Below are 27,946 nucleotides of genomic sequence, written 5' to 3'. Positions count from 1 at the left end.
TTGGAAGTTAGATGGGAAAAGGGTAAATTAATTTACCCTTAAGGGTATATTAATAAATATTGTAGACAAAAATACAAAAATTAGTATCGTGGACTTTGGTGGTTCCAGTGTCATCGGTCGACACCTATCGGGTGGAATCGTCGGGGAGTTCGAATTTCGTAAATTCGCGAGTACGAGTCGCGCGGGCACGAGGGCACCGCGGGCACCGCGGGCAACTTCCCCCACCACCGCCGCCAGTAGCGGTCGACCGACTGCACGATAAAAACGAGAGATCCCGTTGAACAGGAATTCAATCCTTCGAGCCGCCCTTAGAACCGTCGGTTTCGCGCGTGCGCGAGACACGTTCGCGTTGCGTCGCGTCGCTTCGCGTTACGCACGCACACGTAAGCGATCGAGTCTCTCCTCCGCGAGATTACGAGGGGTCCCTTATGCACAACATAATTTGCCCCGTGACGCAGAGTCAGCCTCCGCGTGGAAACTGGGTCAGCTGGAAGCGTAGCAATTTAGACGCATCGAGTGAAAAAGGAAAAAGGTTTTTACACATTCGCGGCTCGTAAGAGCGAGGAAGGATCGCCGCGACGATGGCTCGCTACCACTCCCTCCCGTTTCGTTCTATCGGATTTTCGTTATCCATTTTTATCTTGTTTTCCTCTTAACAGCAATTACCCCCTCCCATCGGTCCCCGACCATCCCCTCGTGTGTCGGATCTCTCCTCCCTCGCGGGAACGTACGCTGGAAGGATACGAGAACGCGTCGAGAATACAATTCGCGAGCTGCTCTCCGCGACGTAATCCCCTCCCTCTCTCTCGGTTTTCTTCCCCCTCTCCGTTCCCTTTCTCTCTCGCGCGCGAGACGAATTAATCGAGCGCTATTTCTGCACCGTGTTGTTACGATCGGAGCGCGATCGAAACCGATCGGTTGCTCGATGCTCGGAAAACGCGATCGCGACGAGGAGTGGAGAGTGGGAGAGGGGGAGGGGCCAAGATTTTCCCCGCGTATCGCGTCACCCATCGAACGAGAGCCGCGAATAAGGTCGCAGCGTTTCGGAAACGGGGAGGGGAGGGGGAAAGGAAAATATTGCAATTACCCCGCGCGCGCGCGAGCCTTGGGTCTTATCTCGACGCGCGCGTCCGCGATATCTCGATGAAGGTTCGGAAGCTGCAGCTGACGTTCCTCGTCTACTCGCTCGGCGGAAAGAACGGCGACCGAAGCCGAGTAGATATCGCGCGGACTGGAATGTCTGAACGCGGGACAGAAGCGAAAAACAACGCGTGAATCTGAAATGCGTTTTCCCCTCCCATGGGAGAGCGGCGAGCAGAAACGTCTCATCAATATCAATTCACGTCGAGGCGAACAATTAACCCGACGGAATGTTAAGTGGTACCTACTACCGTCTGCGTATTCTTTTCCATTCGTTTCGTTATTTTTTTTTTCGTTTCAATGCACGCTCGTCGCGAGTACCGACGACTCGGGCCGGAGGCGAAACTGCGAGCACGTTTACGGAGGAAACCGTACCGATCTCGATTCCTGAAGAAACGATCGAATATATTTCCGAGAAAATTATACCGAGATCGTTTAGTAAAGGAACAACGATCGAGTACGCTTACGAAGGAAATTGTATCGATTTCGATGAGTAAAGAAACTACGATCGAGTACAGTTACGAGGAAAACTGTACTGATCTCGATTAGATGCGAAACAACGATCGAGTACACTTACAAAGAAAACTGTACTGATCTCGATTAGATGCGAAACAACGATCGAGTACACTTATAAAGAAAACTGTACTGATCTCAGTTTGTAAAGAAATAACGATCGAGTACACTTACGAAGAAAACTGTACTGATCTCGGTTATTAAAGAAACAACGTTCGAGTACACTTACGAAGAAAACTATACCGATCTCGGTTATTAAAGAAACAACGCTCGAGTACGCTCACGAAGAAAATCGTTACGATCTCGGTTCGCGATTTTCTCATATCGACGAGCGATTTCCGTTGAAGAAATAAACGCGAAACGCGCGAAATGAAATTTGTTTTCACCGTGTCCTCGTTATCGAGGAAATTGATTTCGAAAACACGCGGGGGACACGGATACACCCGGGTACAATGAAACACACGCGATACACGGATGCGATAATTCATTAACGAGGAGAATTCGTTTGTTCGATGGTACCAGCGAGAAAAAATTCTACGACGCGAAGTGAAAATTTCACGAACGTGTCTCGGTAGCCGATACTCGACGGTGGCTAATTTTCGAAAAAAAGTCGAAAAGTTTCTCGACTTTTGTCAGTGTTTGGCAATCGGTCGTAAATCGACGCAACGAAGAAAAATGATTTTCGAATCGAGTTTTACGTAAGAACGCTACCTGTGGCTCGCCGCGTTCCCCGTAGAAATCCGGGTAACGTAACACGTACGCAGACCGACTCCCAAGACCTTAGAAATTTATTAACCAAGCATGCGCGTGGCCCGCGTATTTTTCCAAATCGATAATCTCGAAAACGAAGGTCACCGCGATCAAATTCTAATCCACGTTTCCCGACTCGTTTTCCGCGAACGGAAATCACCCGGACAGCGTAACGCGCCGCGGTCCGCGCGATGCACTCGTTCGTTAATTGCGAGATGCACCGCGAATCCATCGTACACAATTCGATCGTAATTTGAATCTTGATATCCGTTCGCATCGAGGATTCCTTCAATTCGGCGAATAAAACGAGCTTCCTTTTAACGAAGCCATTCAATTCGGTTTACCATTTCACGGGATAATTCACGTTACTAATTAAAGGATGTACTTGTACTTTCATTGTTCGACCGTTGAAATTGAAGGGACGATGCAGCGAGAAAAAAAACACGAAAAAAAAAATTGGAGCACCGTATACACGGTATGTTCCGTAAAATGTTTGCGTAACTTTTAAAAACGAATCCACCGCTACGAAATAATGTAACAAAATTCGAGCGAACGATCCTCTGCCTTCCCCCTCTCTCGTCCCTGACTTTGTTTCCGATTTACGAGTAATGTTAAAACGGTACGTCATTCGTTAAATTGATAATTCCGGTAATCCAATTTTATTCGTCGCGATCGTCGTTCGTTCTACGCGATAAAACACGTATCCGTTCGCAATGGAATTTTCGAAATATTGTACACGCGGTCGGTGAAAAAATTTCCGAAACAAACGACACAAACGACAATCCCTCTCCACCGTACTGACAATCTATGAGCACGTTTACGGGTAACAATTAAAATCTTCAACAGATTCGCGTCGTCATTGTCCCGGGATAATGTTCTCTGGAAAACCGCGGCAGCACGTGCGTCTGCATAAATATAATCGCGATACAGCTCTCTCGATAACAACGGTTACGTTATTTTTACGTTCCTCCGTTACCGTCTGAATTGTAATTACTTCTTGCTAATCGGGTCGTTAAATACCATTCCACCTAATGGAGAGAAAATTTATTCGACGGAACGAGCTATCGGAGCGCGTAAAACACCGTCAACTGTTCGCGTATTAATTAATAAAATGAAAAAAAAAGAAATAACGAACGATAAGGAGAGATCGTGAAAGATAATTGACTCGGTGCGTGTATGAAAACGTACGATTAACAACGTTCGAAAGAAACCAAGAACGGTTCTTCACTTCAACGACGTTTTAACGCGTTGAATGAATACCATGGTGGTTACTTCTTCGAAACGTTTACAAGCAACGAAGTTCAAGGTTTGGTAAACTTTCGAACAACGTTGCTGTCCGTAGAGATACCATTTAAAATAACAATCTCACCGATGCGTTGGCGAATATTTTTCATCTTTAGATTTCATCGCTGAAAAAATGTTGAAAAAATGTCGAGAACCCTGTTAAATATGGGAAACCCTCCATGGCGAGTCAACGCCGCCGTGTTAAGGGGCATTGCGTTTCTACTAAAAACAAATGTTCGTCGCTGTAAGACAAACGATGCACCTCTCGATAGGAGCTAATAAGATCGTAGCAGCACGATGAAAAGCATCGTTGTGTACTAAGAAAACATTTATGACCGCAATCCCGACATCAGAATTTTATGACTGTTTTTCATACGCTCGTTGCGCTAATATTCGTCACAATTCTTGGCCAGTGGATAAAACGATCCCGTATTGCACTCAAAGAAAACAACATCAATTTTTTACCATCGTCGCGCGGAGGGAAGGGTGGGGGGCAATTTAATCGCAAAACAAATACGAAAGAAGCTCTCCACGGTCTTCGTTCGCGTTACGCAGCTGAACTCACGTTTCCTACAAAATATTCAATATCCGTTCTCGAAAGTAGATCCTTGCTTTTACGCTACCGGTCTAAATTACACGTTTAAGTGAAAGAGGCATGAAAAGCGAACGCTGAAACCGGATACTTACTTACGGAAAAGACAGCATGAAATTCTAATGTATCGCCCCTGCTACGCGAATTAAACGTTGATTACTACGGCGAAAATATTACGCGAAACTTTCCCCGCGTTTGAAATTCTTCCGATAAGGGGCACACAAGAATTTCCAACCACTCGGGTGTATTATTCGATTGTAATTGATTCGGTGTTGAAATTCGTCTCGACGCGAATTTTCAAAGTCGAATCTTGATACGGGACTAATTTGAAAAGGAATTGAATTTGAACACGATTTGCAATCATTATCTCGAACTAGGTTTTCCGTAGAAATATTCCAACTACGATTCTCGAATTAAATTTTGAAAGTTTGTACAATAGTTTTCGAATTTTTGAATTTTTGAATCGTAAATGTACTAGCGAGTATTTTTTTCTTTTACGTGCAACTAAAATAAACGATAAGAATAACGATAGTTTATATAACGATAAGTTTACATTTATCTTGCAACAATTAATTTCTCTTGGATAACATGAATAACTATGCGAAGTAGGTAACGGACAATGTGAAGAGAATGTTGTGAAAAGTTACGAGAGGAATGAAACTAAATATATGCAAAAGCAGAGACCAGTATCCGAGAATTGTATCGTGTGTGTTTGGTGTATTTGTTTGAAAATCGAACGATTTAAATATATCACTTTACGAGCGATGGTCGCGGAAAAAGATAAATAAAATGGGTAACCGATGACTTTGTGGACTAATTATAACCCACTTTCTTGGTAAAACCAGGAAGACCGCATAAACTAACGTTCTTAACGCCGAGGCGAAGTAAATATGGCCGCGAGGCTTACTGCTTCACTTCTTTGATGTGACGTAGTTTTCTTTTTTTGTTCAATTCGCTCACACGACACTCTAAGCGGATTTCCAGCGAACTGAATAGCAGAGTGTCTGCAGAGGGTAACGTCTTTGAAACAATAAAACTAACCTTGGAACTTAATATTTAACTAAAAGCGCGAGAGGCGTCGAGTGCTCGGTCATTGTCACTTATCGGTACGTTTGCTCTGTTTAATTAAAAACAATGTCGACGGTTCTATCGTTTAAGTACATTACGTTTGCGAAACATTTTCGGTCAGTTTCGTTGTTCCTCTTCGAAAAAAATATATTCATTTTTAAACTCGAATATACCAGTAACGAGTCACGCACGAGAAAAGAAAGGAATAACAAAAATAAAAGCAACCTACGTCACAATAATAACACGACGATAATATGGTAATTAATACTGGTGAAACTATTTATGAAACTTGAGGAGATTAAAATTACTCGAATAAGATAACTTGTTTTACCAGTGCGATAATTGGTACTAGTAAAATTATTTATAGAAGTTGATGTTCTTCAAATTACTCAAATCGAACAAGATAACTTGTATTACCGACACGGTAATTAACACTGGTGGAATTATTTACAAAACTTGACAATTTTCTTCAAATTGATCGAATCGAATAATATAACTTGTATTACCAATACGATAATCAAAAGTACTAAAATTTTTTTACAATTTCCTTCAAATTGATCGAATCGAATAATATAACTTGCATTACAAATACGATAATCAAAACTACTAAAAATCATTTAAAATTTCCTTCAAATTAATCAAAGCAAATAAGATAACTCTTGTTACTGATATTACGTATTGATACTACGAAAATTATTAACGGAAACTTGAGAATGTTCTTAAAATTTCTCGAATCGAACAAATTACCTCGCGTCCCCATGCATAAATCCCATTATTGCAAGGTCTATCTCACAAGTCCCTCCCACCACCGAAGCTAAGACTTCTAATGTCAAAATTTCGATCGATTCTCATCCGTCGCGGGGATTAATTCGGATAATTGTCCTCGAGTCGCGTACCAGAGTCGATAAAATTCGAACCGGTGAAAAAATCAACGAAATAACTACCTCCCGTGTAATCCCTCGGTATTCTCGAGGACTTAGCGTATTCGTTGAGCGAACGAGAAGGAACAGAGAGAATTAGCCGTTGGGCTCGCGGATAGGAGAGAAACCGAACGAAAACGTCACGGTCCGAGCGAGTTTGCGAAAACGGCGCAGTTAGAACTCGTCCGGCGATAACTGCTCGCGACGCGAAGTCGACGTAAATTAAATCCACGAGAAAAACGAAATTACGGCCGTGCCCGGGCTTGGAAAAAGATTTTCGCGCGAACGAGTCCTCCTCGCCGGTGTGTCTGATGGTGGCTCGAACGTTTCGCAAGAACGTACCACGGACAAGCACGGTACGGTTTATAACGTCGAGGGGGGGATATCTCGTTGATGAATTAATATTCATGCGTGCCGATAAGAGGAAGCGAGGAGATTTCTTTTCTCTCTCTCTCTGTTTCTTTTCGTCTTCTTTTTCCTCTTTTTTTTTTTTTTTATAAGCGACAGATGTACACGCACCGAGAATCACGCACCACGTTCACCCGCTGAACCGGTCGATTAAAATTGCAGGCATTAAACGCGCTCGCGGGATCGGTTCATTGAAAAACTCGCAACGAGATGTTAATTAACTCCGACCGGTGCGGTGAATTACTTGATACACGGGCCGGGTATGATGTAATCAATTTTGTTGGAAATCCGGCCGAAGAAATCCGTAAATTGGATCAACGACGAGATTCGTTCGAAATACAGCCGTTAAGCGATCATATGATTCTATTGCGATACACGCGATCGCATCGAGCTGCGTTCAACCGCGATACGAGTAAACCGCGTTCCGCGAAAAATCGAAAGTAACGATCGACCGGGCTACGAATGAAAATACGTAAATCGTTCGCGTATCGTGTACCGGGATTTCGTGTTATTGTAATTTTTAATATCATTCTTCCACGATTATTAACACACCGATACCAACACAGCTGTAATTATACATACCGCGGAATATCGTTGGAGATTTTGCATAAAACGTGTACATTGTAATATCGTTTGTGTAAAAGTAAAAACGGTACCGACGATATTCACGGAGAATTGACACTACGTGATTTAAGTTTGCGTATTTTTGTACGTAAATTTTCTTGGACGAAATACCTCTCCGATTTTACGGAATTTTTGTAGGGATATTTTTATTTTTAGTTCGCTCTCGGAGAAGTATAATACGCGTTTTGGAACGCAGCTCCAATTTTCGAACGAATTATTCGGAATTTTCGTACGTATGATATTTTTATTTTTAGTTCGTATCGAGGTAAAACACGTTCGATGATCTATCGTAGGTTTTTCCTTCTTTTTTTTTCAATTACAGTAGACCTACGAAGGAGTGGGAGTTTTTCGTAAATGTGTCGCATGGGTGGAAAAAAAGGTTGTTTCGGTGGCTAAGAAAGTTTGGAAAACTGTCTAGATGGACTAGAGTCGGAATGAAACCAATCGACCGGCTCAAGGCCAGTGTTCCCCCGCCATAGTGAGTTCGCTCGTTTCATTGCTCTATCTGTAGTGTCGCCACGCTGACCTGCGGACATATACTGTTCGTCTGTCAACAGAGTGGGAAGATAGCATGGCCTGGAAAGTAGGAGTCACACTTGGGGTGATTCTCGTTACAAGTAGACTTTGTAGCAGCCAGTTGATGCTACCACGACCGTACGTTTCCTGCCACAAATCATTTTTAACCCACTCGACCACGTGGAGTTTTATTCGTACGCCTTGTACAAACCATACCCTTTCTCCAGTACCGTGAACACTTGGAAAATTCCCAAGAAATACGTTTTTCGTTTCAATTCCAGTGATCCCCCAATACCGTGCAATATTTATTTCTCAATCTACGAATTGTCGTCGTTACATCGCATCGATCACATTACCGTTCCTACGGAAGTTACACGATAAATAATCTTTTCGAGTACGAAAAGAAATACAACAGACTACTATATTCGAGACAGAACGAAAGGTTCCTACAATTAAAGATTCTAATTTGTACTTTTAACGCGTTTTCGAAGCGTTATCGCGAACCTGAAACTTCGCGAAACACTAAACCACGCAACTGTGTTCGACTAAACGCTCAATTAACATAACGTAAAAAATTAAAAAAAAAAAAAAAAACTGACGATCATCGATCTACTGAACTTGTCGTTCGTTATCGATTCGAGCGTTTTACAACATTATCCAAGGTTCAATGTCAGACTACAGACCGAGACTAGAAGCTTCGGGTAAACTGCAGCTGCGTTGCAACGTACGCAATGTTTGCGAGCGATTTAACCATGCGTTTCGTATTTACGTGTGCAAAACCTTTCACGAAATTCCATTCGAATTATCCTCCGTCCATCGTCGTAAATTTATCTTTACACGTGTCCACATTATCGGTTTTTCGATACGTTCGTACGTTAACATCGTTCTTTCGTACACTCGATTTTCGTGTTATAAAATATCCACAAATTACTTTCGTTGGGTGATTTCTGTTGACCATCTAGTCTCGATCTCTTGAAAAAAATCTACACTGTAGGTTCGTAAAAAAAAGAAACAAACTTCGAGTCGTTCTTCCGTTCGAATCACCGATTTGTCCCTATCACCGAAATGAAAAACAAACTCGTCGATCTTAAATCGAAGCATCGTTTCAATACACGCGCGAACTCGCTGCGAACCGATCGAGCACAATTTGAAAATGCTAGCCACGAGTTGTTCGGGATCGATGGTGGCTCGATACTTGTAAACATCGCGAAATTCCATCGTTCCTGTAATTGAATTCGCGCATCGATACTTGGAACGCGAATCAAATTTGCCACCGGTTTGCATTTATATCTCCGCTTGTACTTCTCCACGCACTTTTTCTTCCCCATTCCCTTGAAATCGTTTTACATCGGGAACAGAGCGATGTAACGCGGTTCGCGGTAACACAATAGCGAAGATCCGATAGACGTTGGACCGTGGTTAATAAACCCGAACGAGATTACGAACAGAGAGGGTTGAATTTTCCCGATGGGTCGCGGAATTGATCGATAATCGGTGGAGAGGAGAAGGGGGTGAACGATTCAAGGAAAGTAGATCGATGGCCCACTGTGCCCCCCTTTTCCCTCATTTAAAATAGAGTAGAAGTTCCAAGCGGGGTCAGCTTCGCGAGAAACAGATGCTGCAACTCGAGGCAGGGGACACGGTTGGTTCTCGATCTCGATGTAAACGAACGTGACGACTGTATTTACATATAAATTATACCGGGAGAGTTTCTTGGTCGACGAATCCCTCTTCGTCCGTGCTTACCGCGCGCGAGCGCACGCGCTTCTTCTTCTCCTTTTTTCAGCTCGCTTTAGGCGTCCAGACTGAAAAGGAGTCTCTGGGAATTCCACCGATGGAAACCAGCGGAAACAAACCGAAGAAACATCGTCGATCGTTTCCCTTCGTACGCGTCTCGAGTGACTTTTATAGATGCGTCATCTCTTTCGAATTTTTCTCGAAATGGATAACGAAATTAAACCTTTGCACTCGAAGCTTTTGTTTCTGTTGCCAGAAACTAGCACCTCGATGAAATTCTTCGAATCTTGTAATTAATTTCAAATGAAATATTTTCGTTTCAATGCTTCGTATACATGTGTTTACATCTTACGAGAAAGGAGTAATCGAATTTTTAATTTCTATTTCAAACCACGATGGTTTTTCAAATTGGAGAGAAGTACACCGAATTAAGTGGCGAATGGACCAGTCTCTCGAGTGGAAAGGGTTAATGCTATATATCTGTGCATTTGAAAAGTAGAGCGCAAAAAACTCCTTTTATTCTTGCGACACCTCTACTCGTGGACTTAAAGACGATACATCGAATCCAAGGAATACTGTTAGAGTCACTTTTATCGCGATAAACTTCAAATAATTACAATTTTCAAAGATCGTAAGTTTTATGGTTTTCTTTTTCTACATTATTTTGCACTCGAAGTTTTTGTTTCTGCTACCAGAAACCAGCACCTAGATGAAACCCTTCGAATCGTGTAATTAATTTCAAACGGAACATTTTCGTTTCAACGTTTCGTATACATGTGTTTATATCCTACAAGAAACGAGTAATCGAATTTTTAATTTCAGTTCCAAACCACGATGGTTTTCCGAATTGCAAAGAAGTACACCGAATTAAGTGGCGAGTGGACCACTCCGTAACGTCAGGTCACGTTTAACCCAAGCCTCTCGAGTGGAAAGGTTTGAAGGTAAATTCGTGAAGAGAACAACGCTCGTAACGAGGAATCGCGAGTCGTTCCGGCTCGTTTGACGGACGAACGCGCCGATTGAAACGCAATTACCGCGCATTTGGCAGCCGGTGACGGAAAGAGTCTCTCTCTCCGACGATAGAATTCAAAGCTTGGAGCAACGCGACGACACTGGTGTACTATTAATGGAAACAGAAGAGAAGACTCTAGGCGGAGAACTCGCGTCCCTCTGGCCGTACGACGAGGCTGTTCCATCGAGTGGGGCGGTGTAATTTCAGGGTCTGCGTTAAAATTAATCTCGCGGCTGAATGAAGCCGATCTGCGCGCGTATCGTGCACGCTCGCTCGCGCGCGCGCGCGCGCGCGGACAACGACGACGACTAAAGGACATCGTGGACGAGAAAGAAATCGTGATAATCGTTCGCGTCGATCGCGAGAATTCGTTCCCGTAGAACACGAGAAGCGTCGAACACGGTAACCGTCTGCGGTACCATCTATTTTCGTAAATTCGATCAGATCTCGCCCGCTTCTCGGATCCCCGCTCCGAATCGCTCGAGCGGAGGAATACGCGACGCGAACCATCGTCGCGCGAAACGACAAACCTGTATCCCCGACGACAGCTTTCCCGGATCTTTGATGAGAATTTCCGACGAATCGGCCCTCCGAAGCTTGCGAGATCGGTGTCGAATTTGCACCCGGATCATCGAATATCGGAGAGTCACGGGAGGAGAGAAAATGACGCGAAATAATAACGATTCGACCAATCGTTTAAACTTTATGTATTTTGTACGTGTATTGTATGTGTTTGTATAAATTGATGTGTTGGTAAGTAACTTTGTGTATTTGTTCTGTCTGCTGTACCGGTGAGACTGTGAATCTTTAAGGAAGAAATACGATGAAAATAAAGATGTCTTAAAACAATGGCGATTGAAATTTTCCTTCGTAACATTTTTTTTTTTCAAAAGTATCGTTTTAAAGGCGTTTACGATTCTGTTCTTCACCAAACAGCAAATAAGTAGTTTCGAAATGTTCGTAATAATTTGGTCACTGTATATTTCTTCCCCTTACAGTCAACCATCTGCTACACGAATGCATTGAACGAAGGAAGCAATACGACTACACCTGACACCAGCTCGAATGCATCGAAAAAGTTTAAAAATCTGGACAATCTCGAGGAAACATCTGTCAGAAAAATAGTGACGTGTTTTTAGGCTGTTGACAGGTCAATGATCTCGACACTGGTGTACTATTATCTGACTGGCCCCAGTTAAATGCAATGTAAAATCACCAAGAAATATACACGTTTCGCGATAATTGATTTAGAATATTTTTAAACATTCTTTCGATGCCAAATTCAATTTTATCCGTTCGGTGACATCAACTTTCGAGTTTCGGACCGCAGACCGCATTGTTCGACACCACTGGTCTACGCGAAGTTAGAGCAACGCCAGTGCACTGCGAGTAGGTGTTCGGAGTTTCGATTTCTGTACTATCGAAAGTCGTTCACTTCGAAACGTTCTATAAAGTGTCTTCGATAACCTTACCGGTAAATACCGGAAAATGCTAATACGAATACGCGAAAATAAACGCTACGTCAACCTAACGCGTGCTCTATCTATGGCGTCACTGAGCCTGAATCACACTATACCCTAAAACTACCAAAGGAATCAATTTGATTTGTTTCGAAATTTGTTTTTAAATTACTCAATTATCAACCGTGTCTTTGTCTACGATATTAACGAACAATTATCAAAATAGACAACCAACGATACTCCATGCATTAATTTCTCCTTTTCCCATCTAATTTCGAAGATACATACACGATCCGATACAATTAATGATACACTAAAACTACCAAAGGAATCAATTTGATTTGTTTGGAAATTTTTTTTTTTAAATTACTCAATTATCAACCGTGTCTTTGTCTACGATATTAACGAACAATTATCAAAATAGACAACCAACGATACTCGTACGTTAATTTGTACCTTTCCCCATCTAATTTCGAAGATACGTATACAAATAGCGATACGTTCACCGTGGGTAGTTCTAGTGTTAAATCTTATCACCGTCCACGAGGGCAATTTCAAAATTCGATCGATCGACGTAAAATTCAATCTCCGGACCGTTGCTAATTCACGTTTCTACCCAAAGCTGTATTAGCATTCGAGCTCTAAATCTCCGTCGCTTCGAGCTCAAACTTGTATCGAACGTTCTATCTCTAAATACCCGCTGGTTCGTTTCTACATCGATATTCCGTTGCACGTTCGGTGGCTCAACCGTTGCTGGTACGTTTCGACATCGACCGGTGTATTGCGATTTTTTTTTTCTTCTCAACGTTACAAAATAAAAGTTCACCGTCGTACGGTTATCCATCGCGTCGCGGTACGCCTCCTTTTTTAAGAAAAAATTCTATTCGATCGACGAGGAGAATCGATGTTCTTTGAACGTTTCCACGAAAACAGTACCCGGTGGATGAAATTTTTATCTAGATGAACAATTCGACGAACGAAGATAACGTTGAACGGGACAAATCAAATTTCACCGTTCCGATCGAATAAACGGTGCGAATCAATCGCTATTCGTGTGTTGTTCATTTTTTTTTTTTCGATAAAATTTCATCCGTCCCTGGATTCACGGATTGTGTTGTTATTTGTACTCCCCGGACGATCGTTATTTTTACTTAAAAAATATTGAAACGGAAACGACGAATAAGTGAAAAACACTCGCCCAGAAAAATTTCAATTCGAAGTTGATGATTTTTATCCAGTAACGTTCCGAGAAGAGTGTTATCACCGACAGGTGAGAGAAATATGTAAACACGAGATGATAAACCGGTGTTGTATTCAATGCGCGTAAATGGAATTTTAATAACATGTTTAACGATCAGAATTTTTGGAAATGGTTATTTCGTTGTTGGTCAGAATTTTTACCGGATAGAATGACTAATCGTTCCTAATTATTGGGTTGTTTAAAAAGTCATTTCGTCTTCTTTTTTTTTTGGTGAAAATGAAACACGATTTTTTTAGAGCGTATAAATATTTTATCGAATTATATATTCTACATTTTGGAAAACGAAGGGACTTCTCGAACAACCCAATAGTAATAATTAACACCGCTTGTAAATATTCTTTATAGTTTCTCGCAGTAGGTATGCATCGATATTTGGGACGTTTACCTTTGGTGGAATTTTAGTGAGTTTCCGGAAACTTTTCAACCACGAAGTATATTTCCTGTCTGCGAGAAAAACGAGATTTTGAAATTTTATCACCGCGTGTTGCAACTTTGGGGAAGCTATCGAACTGTAGCGTAATAAGAGGGAGAAACGAGCACGGTTCGAAAAAAATTAGGGACCAAAGTATCCTGGGTTCGGGGAGGAACGATCAATGTCACGCTCCTCTGGCGGAAGAACGATCAAAGTCCGACTAGATAATTTTCAGGGATACAGTCTGCCCGGTCGAGTAGAAACACGAGTCTCTATCCCACCCAGAAACATTCTAAACACACGACCGTACCGTTACAATAAGTATTATTCTCGTCTGTGAAAAAAAAAATGATAAATCATCTCTTTTACAAAGAAGAAAAAACATTGGATCGAACTCCAAACTATAAAAAAGAAAATTTCTGTTACGAGCCGACTTTTCAAGAACATTTAACGTTCTTACCGTTTACGAGTCAGTGTAACGTGGAACGAGATGCACAATTACCGGGTACCTTAAAAACGTGAATGTTTAAAAACGTTCAACCTTAACGAAATTTAAGAGCCCGTTACAAAGAAAAAAAAAAAGAAAAAATAATAAATATTCTCCGCACGATCGTAATCGCTATTCCCCTGGATACTTCAAACGCGTGTCAATGTACACGTGGAATGCATAATCGTGCGTACACGAATTCTTAAAAACATTGAACGTCGTCGAAAAGATTCGGAGACCCATTACGTAGGAAAGAAAAAATATTGAATCGCAGTACTTTGGGCCATTGTAATCTTCTTTCCTCTATATTCTTCAAAAATGCACGGCAGTGTGATACGTAGAACGAAAGGCGCGATTGGTCCCGTGTATTAAGAACATGGATTTTTCATTTCTCGATACGGGTGGGTATCTCCTCCTCGGTGCACGTCCGAACCCCGTGGTCCTTAATTCATACGCACCGTGAGTCGCGTCGGCTCGGTCCGCCAGCCGACCGCAAAGTGTCGGTGGACAGGGAGGTGGTGGAGGAGGGAGGGGGAAGAGGAAGAGGAGAAGGGATGAACGACGAGGGAAACGAGGTAGAGGGAGAGGGGAGGGAGGGAGGATTGGCGACGCGCAAGCGGGGGTTTGCTGTGTTTAACAGTCGCCGTTTGCGTGGCCTCAGCGTTGTCGCCGTGGCCGTGGTAGTATCGAAGCATAAAGCTACGTGGGTTCCTGGCGTCGGTGTCGAACAGAATCTTGGGGCGTATTAGAGCCCCGCTGTTAAAGTGGGTCACCATGCGGAACACGGTATCTCCGATGTGTATCGTCGACCGCTCGTTTACAGGCATTCCCAAACGGCCGTATGCTTTGTGCAGTAAAACGCGCGGCTGCCGGCGCGCGGACGGACGGACGGACGGACGGATGGCTACGTCCGAGGGTATTTACGTCCACGGTATTAGGCGTCAAAGAAAAACAGCGCCGAGCTAATGGAACGAGAGAATAAATTAATTTTATCAAAAGCCCTTGGCTGGGCTTTCGTTATCGGGGGCATCTCTCTCTCCTCTCTTCCTTTCCCTCTCTTTCCTCTCCCCTCCACCGTCACCACCCCATGTCGCTCGTCGTCGTCGTCGTCGTTGCGCCGAGTTCAGTTTCGTTTCACAAAGGAAACTCGTACGCGCGGTACACGACATCGACGAGATTCGTCCGCGCGGTTACACGTGTAACGCAGCCCTGTTAATCTTATCGGTCTGTCGTTGCCGTGTCTACGATCGTACCGTTTTTTACCGGTAGTGGCTCGTCTCGTCCGTACCTCGATCGCGTGTAATTACGCCGAGGAACGGAGTCACGCGAGCTCGAGACGCGAAATCGTTGGTGTTCGTTCCGCGGGAAACGTCACGGATATTTGTCGTTTTTCACGCCCCCCTCCCCCCGTTTCTCGTAGAATTCAAAACCCCGTTGGATTCCACCGAACGGGATATCCCGCGACACGAAACCGGGCGAAAATTCCCCCCCGTTCGAGCCGCCGAACCGGATAAAGAGCGCAAATTAATTTTACGGTAAACAGCCGCGCCTCGTTATGCGGCACGCTTTTCGAGCGTTGCAGCGGTCGCGGGTACCCGCGACGTACGCTCTAACGTTGCTCGTGGTGCTTCGGTAACCCGTTTCGTCGTAACGAACGAAGCGCGACGTTTCGGCGTCCCGACGGAAAGAGCGAATTAATCTTATCGGAAAGCGGTCTCCGTTGCCTAAGCCGAACAGTATCTCGTTCTCGGATGCTCCGAAGCGACTCGAAACCAGCCGAGCCGTCCCACACCCCACCCCACCCCACAACCGTGTGGCGTGTCTCGGCGCAACTAGCGAGTTCCACGGTACCCCCCGGACTTCGGAGGCGTTCGAACGTTTTTTCCAGCACGGCCTTCCGAAGCGTACACCACCACCAGCCAGCGGCTCGTGGGAGTAGGAAACGAGCCGCTCCAGCGCGGCCCGATGGCAATAACGAAAATAAATAGAAGGGACGAACCGGGTGTGCTCGTAACCTACGCGTTACGCAATTTTCGCTTATCGGTCGTGCGAGCTGAAAATACGAAACGATCAACCGAACCGCGCGTACGAATCGAACGACGTTCCTATCGTACGCCCGGTTCTTCCGTCTTTTTGTGTAATTTTTACTCGACGAACGTTAGTTACTCGCTACCGCGTCGCGTCTCGCGATTTATCTGGGAAACACGGACCCGGCCACGACAACCGCCGTGTGTGTACGTACGTACCTCGAATCGGTCTGTTCGCTTTGAAATATGGCAGAAAGTTGCACAAGCTCCGCGTATCCCGTAGGTCGTACGTGCTCCGGGTTAATAGTTGACGCGACGGCGACGTAAAGTAACTCTCGAGATTGTGTAACCGCCCGATGGAAAATATCGACGTATGTTTTGAAAAGTTTCGCCCGCCACGTGCTCCGGGGAGAGTAATCCGTTTCGAAAAGTCTCGCAAGTTTCGCCGAACTGACGGCAAAAAATACGCTTACTCTTGCCCGCGGGGACCGTGGGAGGGTTCGTTACTCTAGAGAAATTAATTTTGAAGGCGATTGTAGACCTGCACGGGAGAACTTGGACAATTTGGAGAGGTTTGGAATTTTTTTCGTTACTGTATTTCCGACGATTCGAAGAAAAAAATACCCACGGATAATTATTTAGGTAAAATTGATTACCCGCGAATCGGGTTGTTCGAATCGTAATTGTCCGTTCCCTTGTCAAGGTTGCTCGGAGAAACTGGTCAGGTAATGTGTAACTCCGCGATAATAAATCCAATCTCGCGATACTTAAATAACGTTACAATGTTTGGTTCATCGTCGAGTATTAATACCGCGATATTGTTTACCGTTATCGAATCGTACCAGATTATTACGAAATTATAACGAGAGCACAGTTACAGCCTGGTCTGTAACGAACAAAAAATCATGTTTTTAATTCGAGCGCGCTCTCGTACAAATTATTCTCGCTTTTGTAACGAGCCCGGCTACAAAAATATACCGTATAAATGTTGAGAAATTCGTGAAAACATCGAAATGAAATCGCTAAAACAAACATCGATGTTAACGTTCTCGTTATCGACGGAACTAATTGAAATCGTTTTTTATTGCGGAGAATATTGAACTTCTTTGTTATTTTAGAACCGTGCAGTTTAATACCGAAACGCAATTTATTTGTAACTGAAACAACTGCCCTGCAACGATTTTATTTTATCGTTATAAATAATACGTACGCGGGTACGTACTATTTTCTCTCCCTGATGTTTCTTTAGTTTTCGATTCTATTCGGTTACAAGGAATTGCAATACTATTCAGTTGCGGAAAATTTCGAAATGTAGACGATAGATCCAACGTGCGTCACCGATACAAAATTGCAACGAGAAAATTTCGTCGATGGCGCACGATGCTATCGAAAGATAACTCAAGTGGAAGTTTTCAGATTTCCGGACGAAGAGGAAAGTACGACGCGGTAGCTATTGACATTTCCTGGACATTTTACACGTTCGACTTTCTTTTTCCCTCGAAGAAATAATTCATCACTTGGCTCACTCAGTGGTTCTGAAAAAACGACGAAAACCCGTACGAAACGCGTCATCCCCGTGTGCATTAATCAAAGCAATAAACCGAATAACAGGTTAGACGTAATAACACCCAAGCCGATAACTTCGCACCTGCTGGTATATAATTATCGTTATTCCACAAGTGCGACGGAGATATAGAATCAAAAACGACGGACAGTCGGAGAGAACGAACCAAATGTCCATAATTGAAAAAAAAATAATCATCTCGATACGAACGACTCGACGCTCGATTCCTTTTCCGTTTTTCGATCGTCGTCGCGTCACGAAAATAAGAAACACTTTTACCGATAAAATACAATAAAATACTACACAATGAATTACTTCGTTGGAAACTTGCACCGTTAGAACTATCGGATACCTTTCGATGGGACAGTGGATACGTTCGAGCCGATAATTCTCTAATTATTCAGAGTAGTGTATTTCCCGGCCCGTATCCCTACCCCGGGCCACGGCTCCGTTTACCTCAATGAAATTTGATAATTTCGTGCGTACGCGTAAATATCGGGCAAGCGTACTCGGCACTGCGCACGCGCGAACTCGTTTCTCCCCCCACCACCCCGGCTAGAGCCACGAGAACGGCGGATATTAATCCGCAAACATGAATAATTTCGTTGCTTTCAGTTAAATCGAGTTTGTTCGTTTACCTACGGTATACAACCGACACGGAGTGGGGGATTGGTGTACGAGTCGTTTACCAGCGGTTGAAACAACCCACTTCCGCTGCCCATCACCCGGTTTTCTCGGCTTTTTCCAAAAAAAAAACGGTTCCTTTCATGTTCGACCGCAAAGAATTAACGCAGTTACCCGCGCGACCCCCACCACCGTTGCCGCGGAGCATGCGCGCGCGTGCAGAAATGCGGGAAATGCGATTTAAAAGGGGGGCACGGGCACAGCCAGCGCCTCAATCTGATTTGAAACTGCAGACGATAAACCACCGAGCGAGCGGGTTCCGCGGGGGCATCGACCAATTAGTTGATGCAAAGTTCGCAAACTTTTGTTGCGGGTCTATTTACGGGACGGTACGAAACGAGCATCGCGGGCGCTATCAACCGTTTCGAAACGATGGTCGACCGAGATACCGCCCGCCTACCGGTAAATTGATTCGTAAAAATTGCGCGGGAAAGATACCGGACGTGTTTCGTTTCTTTTCTTTAACGGGGGAATTTCAAACTAGCGGTTTTTCTCCAACGATTGTAATTAACCCTTAGAGTATCGTGTGAGACTCGTGTTAAGGAAATCGGGGCAAACGTAAGAACCGCGGGAGAGTCTTGCTTGCGTTCGTACCGTTGGAATATATATATATATATATTTTTTAAGATTGTAGAAAAGTACGTACATTGGTTTTAAAGAGAAAATTTAACACTCGCGAGGACAGTGAGAGTTGTGACCGACTTTGTTGATTGTGACACGCGTTGTCGACATTCAAATCGTAGGGTAAGTGATTAACCTTGTAGAGACTCGTATGGATTAAAATTTCCTTGTTTGAGAAATTTTTCAGCCATTTTTTCATGCATGTGTAAGAAAAGTTTTGGAGAAATGGAGCGGTATCTAGTGTACCAAAAATGTGACGATAGAAATTTCGAAAATTGTTCATGTAGCGAAAGCAAGGTGTGTTATTTGAAATAGGACTCTAGAGGATTTCAAAAATCGTGTAACGTGGTATTTTTATTAATGGAACGATATGTTTACGGTAGCCTTTCTCGTCGTATTCTACTTTTAGACGTGAACGCATTCGACCTTAGAGTATCGAATGCAAACGTACAACTGGGATTGTATAATGTTGCGATGTCGTGAGATAAATGAAAATTGAATACAAACAAATTATTACAGCGCTGTGAATCCAGCCGATGTAATTGCAGTAACTCTTAAACTTCTGCAAAACAGCAGAATATTGCTTTTTGGAGAGCGGACCGCAGTTTGAACGTGTATTAAAATAAAGGGTGAGTTTTTGTGTTCAGTTCTCGTTTATCTTGTAACTGTATATTTACATTCTACTTAAAGCCAAATATGTTTACGCTGTTCGAAAATAGAATAGAACGAAAAATTAAATATTCCATTTCCACTAGCGTAAACATAGCGTTTTGTTAATAAATAATATAATATACGATCTTTTAAATTCATCTCGATATTCGAAAAATCCAAAGTGACTTTGGTTTCGCTACGAAGATAAATCATTTTCTTAATTCGTATTATCGTCACTCGTTGTACAATCCATATCGATCCAACTTCTGTTCAAGACTCTTTTCGGTCAGATGGCCACAAATGGTTAGAATATACACCTTGTATACGTGGTACGAACTCTCCTTATCTGACTTCTCGTAACCCGGCGCACACACCTATACAAAACTACGTTATCTGTACTATTCCCTACTGCGGATGAACGTATATGAAAATGTACATCCGCGTCCGGAAATATTAGGACGCTAAGTGTTTCTTATCGAAATTGTATCGAAAGTAAACGTAAACTTATCGAACAATTCGAAGAAATATTCCCCCATTGGATACTTTATATCGTAACGAAAGAAAATAATTATTACGAACCTCGTCGAACGAAACATCAAAGACCTAGGTCACTCTTTCGACGAGGAAAAAACTCAAAAATTTGTACAAAACGATACTTCCAATCTTACAAAATAAAAAAAGAGTTCACACAGGGAAAAAAGTATCACCGAGAAATATACAAGATATGCAACTCGAAGTGTATTTCTCTCGAGAAGGTTTTCATCCTTTTCTATAAAAGAATACAGGTTACCCGTATACTTATGAACGTGGATGTACCCGAGTGGGGTCTGTCCAACGTATGGAGACCTTCTGGAATACCAGAGTGGTTAAAAAGTTTCGGTCGGCCGCAAGAAAATCGTAGACAGAGAACTTTTACCAAGGTCCCCGTACGCGAAGGGTTAACGAGGTCCGTGTGGTTTCGAGGACAACCGAGTCCCATTCGTATCGGCGCGGTTCAAGTTTATCTAAGTGCAACGATTATCCGCGAAGGAAGAGAAGCGAAACTTGACGGTCGACCGCGGGTGCAATTAGCAATATTGTGCAGTCACGTAGGCAAACGCGTATCCGCGAATGCTGTCAGACTGGTTGAAGAGTCTGCGCGAATGGCGAAGGCCCAGGCGGTGGATTCGCTGGCTGATTAGCGAATCGAACGTTAAATATTGCACGATACGAAATGTACATTATCTTTGATGTCGGTGTATAGGTTTAAATTCATCTCGGTCGGTTGATCGTCTTTCTGGAACAAATATCGTGGCAATATACGTTCCGAACAAACAATTTATTTACCACCGCGAACGATTTCGAATCGGTCTTCGGTATTGAAAAATTGATTTGCTTTAACTGGGGATATATGAGTGAATAAATTGGACGAGATGAATAGGAGGTAACTTGATAAATGTAAAAACGTGGGACACTTACATTCGATAATTGATATTGAAGATATTGGGTATAGAAACCGAAGGTATAGGAAAATTTATTATCGTTAACCTGGAATATGTAAGTAAATAAATTGGACGAGAAGAATAGAAGGTAACTTGATAAATGTAAAAACGTAAGACACTTACGATCGATAGTTAATATCGAAGATATTAGGTATAGAAACCGAAGGTATAGGAAAATTGTTTATCGTTAACTGGGAATATATAAGTAAATAAATTGGACGAGAAGAATAGAAGGTAACTTGATAAATGTAAAAACGTGGGACACTTACGATCGATAATTAATATCGAAGAGATCTCTTCGGTATAGAAAAATAGATTATCATTAACTGGGAATATGTAAGTAAACAAATTGGACGAGAAGAATAGGAGGTAACTTAATAAATGTAAAAACGTGGTACACTTACGATCGATAATTAATATCGAAGATATTAGGTATAGAAACCGAAGGTATAGGAAAATTGATAATCGTTAACTGGGAATATGTAAGTAAATAAATTAGACGAGAAGAATAGGAAGTAACTTGATAAGTGTAAAACCGTAGAACACTTACGATCGATAATTAATATTTAAGAGATCTTGAAAATGTGCAAAACGTTGAAAACAATCAAATAAACGTTCCAAGTGTACGATCTGATTATTTGTATAATTGAATGTACTTCCTGTGCGAGTCAGAGTGGAAAGCGTGGAAGGGATTACGAATATAAATAAAATTATAAAAAGATAAGAGAAGAAGTGTACTTCTGAGGCGAACGTCGACGAAACAGTCGCGAATATCGATCGAAGGCACGTTCTTTGCAACGTACCGGCGGGTTCGTCATCGACCAGGTGGCAATTTCAAACGAGTTTAATTCTAGAAATTATTCGAGGACCTCGCGCGACTTTAAGATTTCATTATACCGGTGGCAGACCGATTCTCTGCTATCCACCGGTGTAATTGAAAAGAAAAGAAAAAAAAATATCCCCGTGCGTTGTACGTTGTTGGTGTGGTGTTCGCCAATCGCGAAGCGAGCACCGACGGATTATGGCAACCGTCGTAACACACGAATGATCACGCGATTAAAAGTAATCGATTGCTTCACCGAATACCGCGCAAGGAAAATGGAAAATTTTCTCTAACAATGACGCATCGAAACACGGTCACAATAGTCCAAAATACTATTTACAGTATGGATTATCGCCAACAAATATACGATGACGTTACACGATACGAGATATTTATAATTCATTTTCAACGTAACCGAACCACTCAGCGGTCGATACGACGATCGATGGTAGAAAGAATGGGAAATAATTCCGGGCATATTTTGACGATAAATAAAAATTCCATGAAATTTATCGCTTATCGTTTTTATACCAACGCAGACGCGATGAATAATGTAGGATGTAGATACCGAGTAACCCGCACTATTCACGCAACCGATATCCATTACGCCCGTACTAAAAGGTTCGTTCCATTAGTAAAATAAATAAATAAACAAAATTTTCCAATTTATTGTACGCTCGGGCGAAAATTTCGTACGTCAAAGTAACGGTTATTCATCGGAACGTTTCCGATCGTATCTATGGGAGAAAGTATGTAATTTTTCAATGAAAATACACGTACCCGAAGTTACGTTGTTTCGTGCACGGACAATTTTAATTCGATCGATACGTGTACAAATGTATCGTATAGATAAAAGTTTACACAATTTTGTGGAATAATTTGCCTGCGAAAAGTTAATCGAATCAGAAATATTTGTACTTCGAACTCTCGTATGTACAGGGTATACCAGAAATCGTGGCGCGAGCCACGTTGATTCGAATTGCACATTGAGTCTGTGTGTAAAAGTAAATCGAAAAAAAAAAAAAAAAATAAGAGACATTTTTTTTCACTCGACGCTTCGTTTTCGAGAAAATCCACCATGAGGTCAGCTAGTGCATTTAAGAGGTAACGGGAGTCGGTCGAACGGATTCCTTCGCACTTAACAACTCGATTCGTATTTGTAAACAATGTCATAACTTCTAACAACGTTGTTGTCCGCCTCTTGTTACCCTCATTACGTCTAACCAGCTTTTTAATTCGGTATCCGAGAAACGAACGAAATGGCCCGTTATAAACTTCACGGTCGATTTTCTCGAAAACGAAGCCTCGGGCGAAAGAGTTTTCACTCTTTCTTTTCAATTTAGTTTTACGCGCGGAATCGCCTATTGCTCGTTTCTACCATAATTTTCGATACACTCTGTATTCTCTACATTCAAAATTGCACGCATTCCGATGACCGATACAGTTATAAATTTCGAGAAACGAATATCCTGCCCCGACGAATAAAAATCGATTCTCTCGAAATATCAATTTTGTGACAAAGTACTATCGTCTATTTCAAAGTGTTCCAATTTTTGTTCAATCTAAAGATTTCCATTACTGCTAAGTTCCGATCATAATTATATCCTTACCGAACAGAACACTTTCCAATTTGTTCGGTTTAAATTCTCAGAGCGACAAATATCTAAACCACCGTGTAAACGTGTTCCGGTAGCTTGTACAATCGTTATATTTTTATTGGAAAAAATGTTCGAACACCCACCGAAACTTGTACGAACGTACCGTTAAATTACGTTAAAAACCGGTACGATTTCATCGGTGGATATAACTAAAAGTGTGTTTTTTTTTTCGTTCGCTCTTAAGAGCATTCGTGCAAACGGATACGGATAAAAAAATATTTCGTCGTCGGGATGAATAATCAATCGAACGGTGCAGAAAAATGAAACGGTCCGCGCAGATGGGACGCGATGGTGCAACGTGCAACGGAACCGTTGCATGTGGCCCGGGCAACGATTCAATTGGAGACGAAACCAGGGCCAAGTCCGGCGTAACGCGTTAAAAGCGATGTCAAGGAACTTTCGTCGGTGGAGCCACGATCGATAATGCTTTTTGCACGCGTGTCGGCCAGCCGGTCGAAGAAAAGCGTAAATACGCACGCTGTTGCATAAGTGTATCCGGTGCGGAGAGGAGGCGACCTTGGAATATCAAATGCTGGAAACGTACAACGAACACGTGAAACGACAATTCGCGGGCGTTCCTTTAGCCGCGATTCGTGTCCAGCAGCGGTGCGATCAATTATTCGCGATTTCGCGGGACAAGGTTGCTAAGGGACCGGGAAACGATCGACGATGTTTTGAACGGTGCAACGATACGCGAACCACCTCGATAAAAGCTCGATTGGAACGAGCCAACGAGTATCGCCATATCGCCCGCCACGTTTTAACCACTTAACCGCCGCGCCCGAGTTAACTCGGCCCGTATAATCGACGAATAAACGTAACCGTGATCGACTATTAAAATAATAATTAAAGGAGGGGGAACGGAGATTCCGCGAACCTGAGTTTCGCGATACGAATAATAATGTTTTGAAACAAGCGGCGCGAAGTCGTAGTGGAAATTTTCGTATCTAAATTCGACGATCGAAATAATATTTGAAACGAGCGAGGTGAAGTTGTGGTGGAAATTTTCAAAACTAAATCTCGCGATTCGAACGATATTTGAAACTAGTAGTGTGAAGTTGTAGTGGATATTTTCAAACCTAAATTTAACGATTGAAATAATATTTGAAACGAGTGAGGTGAGATTGTAGGGGAAATTTTCAAAATTAAATCTCGCGATTCGAACAATATTTGAAACGAGTAGCGTGAAGTTATATTGGAAATTTTCGAACCTAAATTTGACGATTAAAGTAATATTTGAAACAAGTAGAGTGAAATCGTAGTGGAAATTTTCGAACTTAAATTTCGCGATTTGAATATTACTTGAAACAAGTAGCGTGAAATTATAGGATGGAAATGTTCGTAATCTACCTCTTTCGCGATTCGAATAATATTTAAATGGAGAAACAAGCGGCACGAGATATAGTAGAAATTCTCGTACGCGGAGTCTCGCGATTGAAATATTGAAAAAGTGAAACAAGAAAGCGTTTTAGACGAACCGTTGAAAAGAAACTCGACCGGGAAGTAGTTAAGTGTGTGCCAAACTAAATGATCGATTACTTTCTTATACATACAACGAGAGGCGCGAGTCAGACCGTGCAACGACGATTATTATCTTTTGGGGACGAGATCGTTAAATTAACAACGCTGAGAACCCGGTACACAATGCGACAGGTTATCGCATTCGGTAGAATTAGCGACAAATCCGTGGAGTCGTGCTTTAATAAATTGGTATATACTTATTTCTACGGGACATTATACGTGTACAGGATACACCAAACGATAAGTATCGAGATAAGATATTTAAAAAAGAAACAACGTTGTTTTTATACCTTCGAGGTTATTTCAAGGTCGCGAGTAATTTCTTCTTCTTCTTCTTTTGCTCAACAATTTGTACGTTTTCAGAGAAAATTAAACAAATTTGTTGCCCGCGAATTCGTTAAATTTTGTATGTTTTTCGTAACTCGAAATGGCCTCGAGAGGAATTAGAACTCCGCTTCGCTTGTACCAAAAAAGGAATTCTCTCGTGCATCGACGTATTTCGTACTGTTTAGCAATTCTATCGCGACACACTTTTTTTTTTTTTTTGCATCGTTATAACACTTCGACGAATCGAAGAGTCGTGTGTTTTTTTTTTTTTTTTTGTATTTCTGAAAAAATTTCTTTCGGCACCGGTACCGATGTTTCGTTGTTGCGCGCGTATCGTATCGGTATTGTGAAAATCGTGATCGATATTGCGAAAAGAAAGATTTTCTGTACGAAATTGCATGCAACTCCCGTGAAACTCCTATTAGAACGGTGTATTGCTAAAAATATTCCAGTGGGTGTATACACATTCGCTAAGCAAGTGCACACGTGCGCTGGTAAGAGTGAACACATTATGTAATACGTGTTAGTGTACGTGTTCGCGGCACATTTGCCGTTGCTCCGCGCTTGTAACACACAGAAATCGATTCGCACGTAATCACAATGATAGAAACGAAATATACAAAAAAATTTGTTTAGTACTTACTGCCCCGTGGACCGTAGAATTTGACGGAAAATTCGTTTAATCCTCCTAGTATCGTCACCTCATGCTTGCTTTCTATTCTGTTTGCGGGTGCGAGTCAAGGAAGATAATGAATCTGCAAGAAATTCTGAAAGGCATTTCGCCGCTAAACGCGGGTAGGTAGCTTCTCGCGCAGACAACGGCCGATGGAACGTGTGCAATTTAAAAGGCCGCGCGAGACGTTCAAATAAGAAGCGAACACATCAAGCGCAAATATTTAGCGTCGACGAGGAAACGGTGCAATGAACTGAGGGAAAACCGATCGTGGAATGAATCGCGAACGCAGAATCGTGTCAGAAGTCCACTGTAACGTTATCTTCCCGATCAATGCGACCACGCACTAAAGCTCGCGTGACTGAACGGGATCGTAACGCTTTGCGTATCGCGATGACGTAACGGAAGTGAAAAATTTCGCGCTGGACATATACGTACGAGTAACGTCGATCAAACGAGCACCCTCGATCGTCCGCGAGCCATCGAGACAATATTTCGAACGCAACTTCTACGGTATGTACTTTCGAACCGCATTAGAAAGTACTTTTAAACCTTACCGAGCACTGTCGTCGAGTGTCTCCAAGTACCGTGTCGCGTTTAATTCGACGAAAGACGAAACTGTAACATCGAGCATCGATCCTAATTCGATTTGCACCAACAGCGACCGCGACGCGCTGCGAATATTCTCGGTAATCGTTCGAACTAACGACGATTTTGCTTCTCGTGATACACGAAACGAGGCAAATTTTCTATTCGAACGGAGAACACCGAGTCGCCTAAGAAAATGTTACGACGCTACCGAACACGTGTTTGTCCAATTGTCCAGCGTCGAATTGGTCGGTTACGACGCCGTAAAAGAAAAAAAAACAGAAACGTACTTCGTCGCTACTCGTAACAATGAGAGTACAGCGTGTATTCCGGTGTAATTTTAGCGAGACAGTTCTCCTCGAACACGCCTAATTTCACCGCGGAAAGATAGAAACGTCGGGAGAGTCGTCGGTCGAATAAAAACAAAATGTTTCCAAGCGTATTTAATAATACATCGTGCCGCGGATCTGAAATTACCAGGCACGCGCCGTCGAATTTCAAGCTACATTTAATTTTAATCGCTGGCTCCCCTTATACGCTTGATATTCCGCGATATTATATCTATTGAACGTTTATACACCGCGGCCGTCGATTCATCGCGCAACACACAGCCGTTAACTTCCTCGTGAAATGGATGGAGAATTTCGCCGCGGAATAATTCGCGAGGGCGCAAAGTATCGTGCAAGAATTGCACGCGCGCCTCGTTGAACAGGGTCGAAAACCGAGTCCGAAAACAAGCATTGGAACCGAAACGATGCAGAAGAACGGAACCGACCGTCTACTAGCTTTGGAGAAAGTTCACTGAACAATGTTTCGCGAGCCGTCCATTACATCAAGAACAACGTAAAATACGCGAAGAGAAAAAAAAAACAGTGTTCTATACCCTCTGCAGATCACCGCGAAGAAAAAAAGAAGGAGAAAATTACCCGGATAGGGGTTCCCGATCCAAAGTGTTTGTTTACAGTTCGACCGCTCTGATCGACCGAGCCCACCTAGGTCGTCGAAACGTTCCCTCTCTCTCTCTCTCTGTGCCTAATGTTCTCAAAATGGCCGTCCACCGAACGATCGAACGAATTTTCTAAAACTCACCAAGTGTAACGTTCCGTTTCCCGCGAACCCGCGGCAGGTCCACCAGGCGAACGCG

At 42.8% G+C, this 27,946-nt stretch overlaps 1 protein-coding gene across 1 annotated transcript in view; it reads right to left on the bottom strand.

Moving 5' to 3' along the window:
* Ubce2h (ubiquitin conjugating enzyme E2H) overlaps positions 1–27,946 on the bottom strand; it is a 63,699-nt gene that overhangs the window by 23,747 nt on the left and 12,006 nt on the right. The window contains exon 2 of the mRNA XM_076319402.1: positions 26,185–26,261. Within this exon, the coding sequence (XP_076175517.1) occupies positions 26,185–26,261 (77 nt within the window). The remainder of the gene's footprint in view (positions 1–26,184; positions 26,262–27,946) is intronic.

The sequence above is a fragment of the Ptiloglossa arizonensis genome, chromosome 9 (genome assembly GCF_051014685.1).
Source record: "Ptiloglossa arizonensis isolate GNS036 chromosome 9, iyPtiAriz1_principal, whole genome shotgun sequence".
NCBI lineage: Eukaryota > Metazoa > Arthropoda > Insecta > Hymenoptera > Colletidae > Ptiloglossa > Ptiloglossa arizonensis.
The sequence above is the reverse complement of the archived record's forward strand: the minus strand, read 5'-3'. Positions and strand labels throughout refer to the sequence as shown.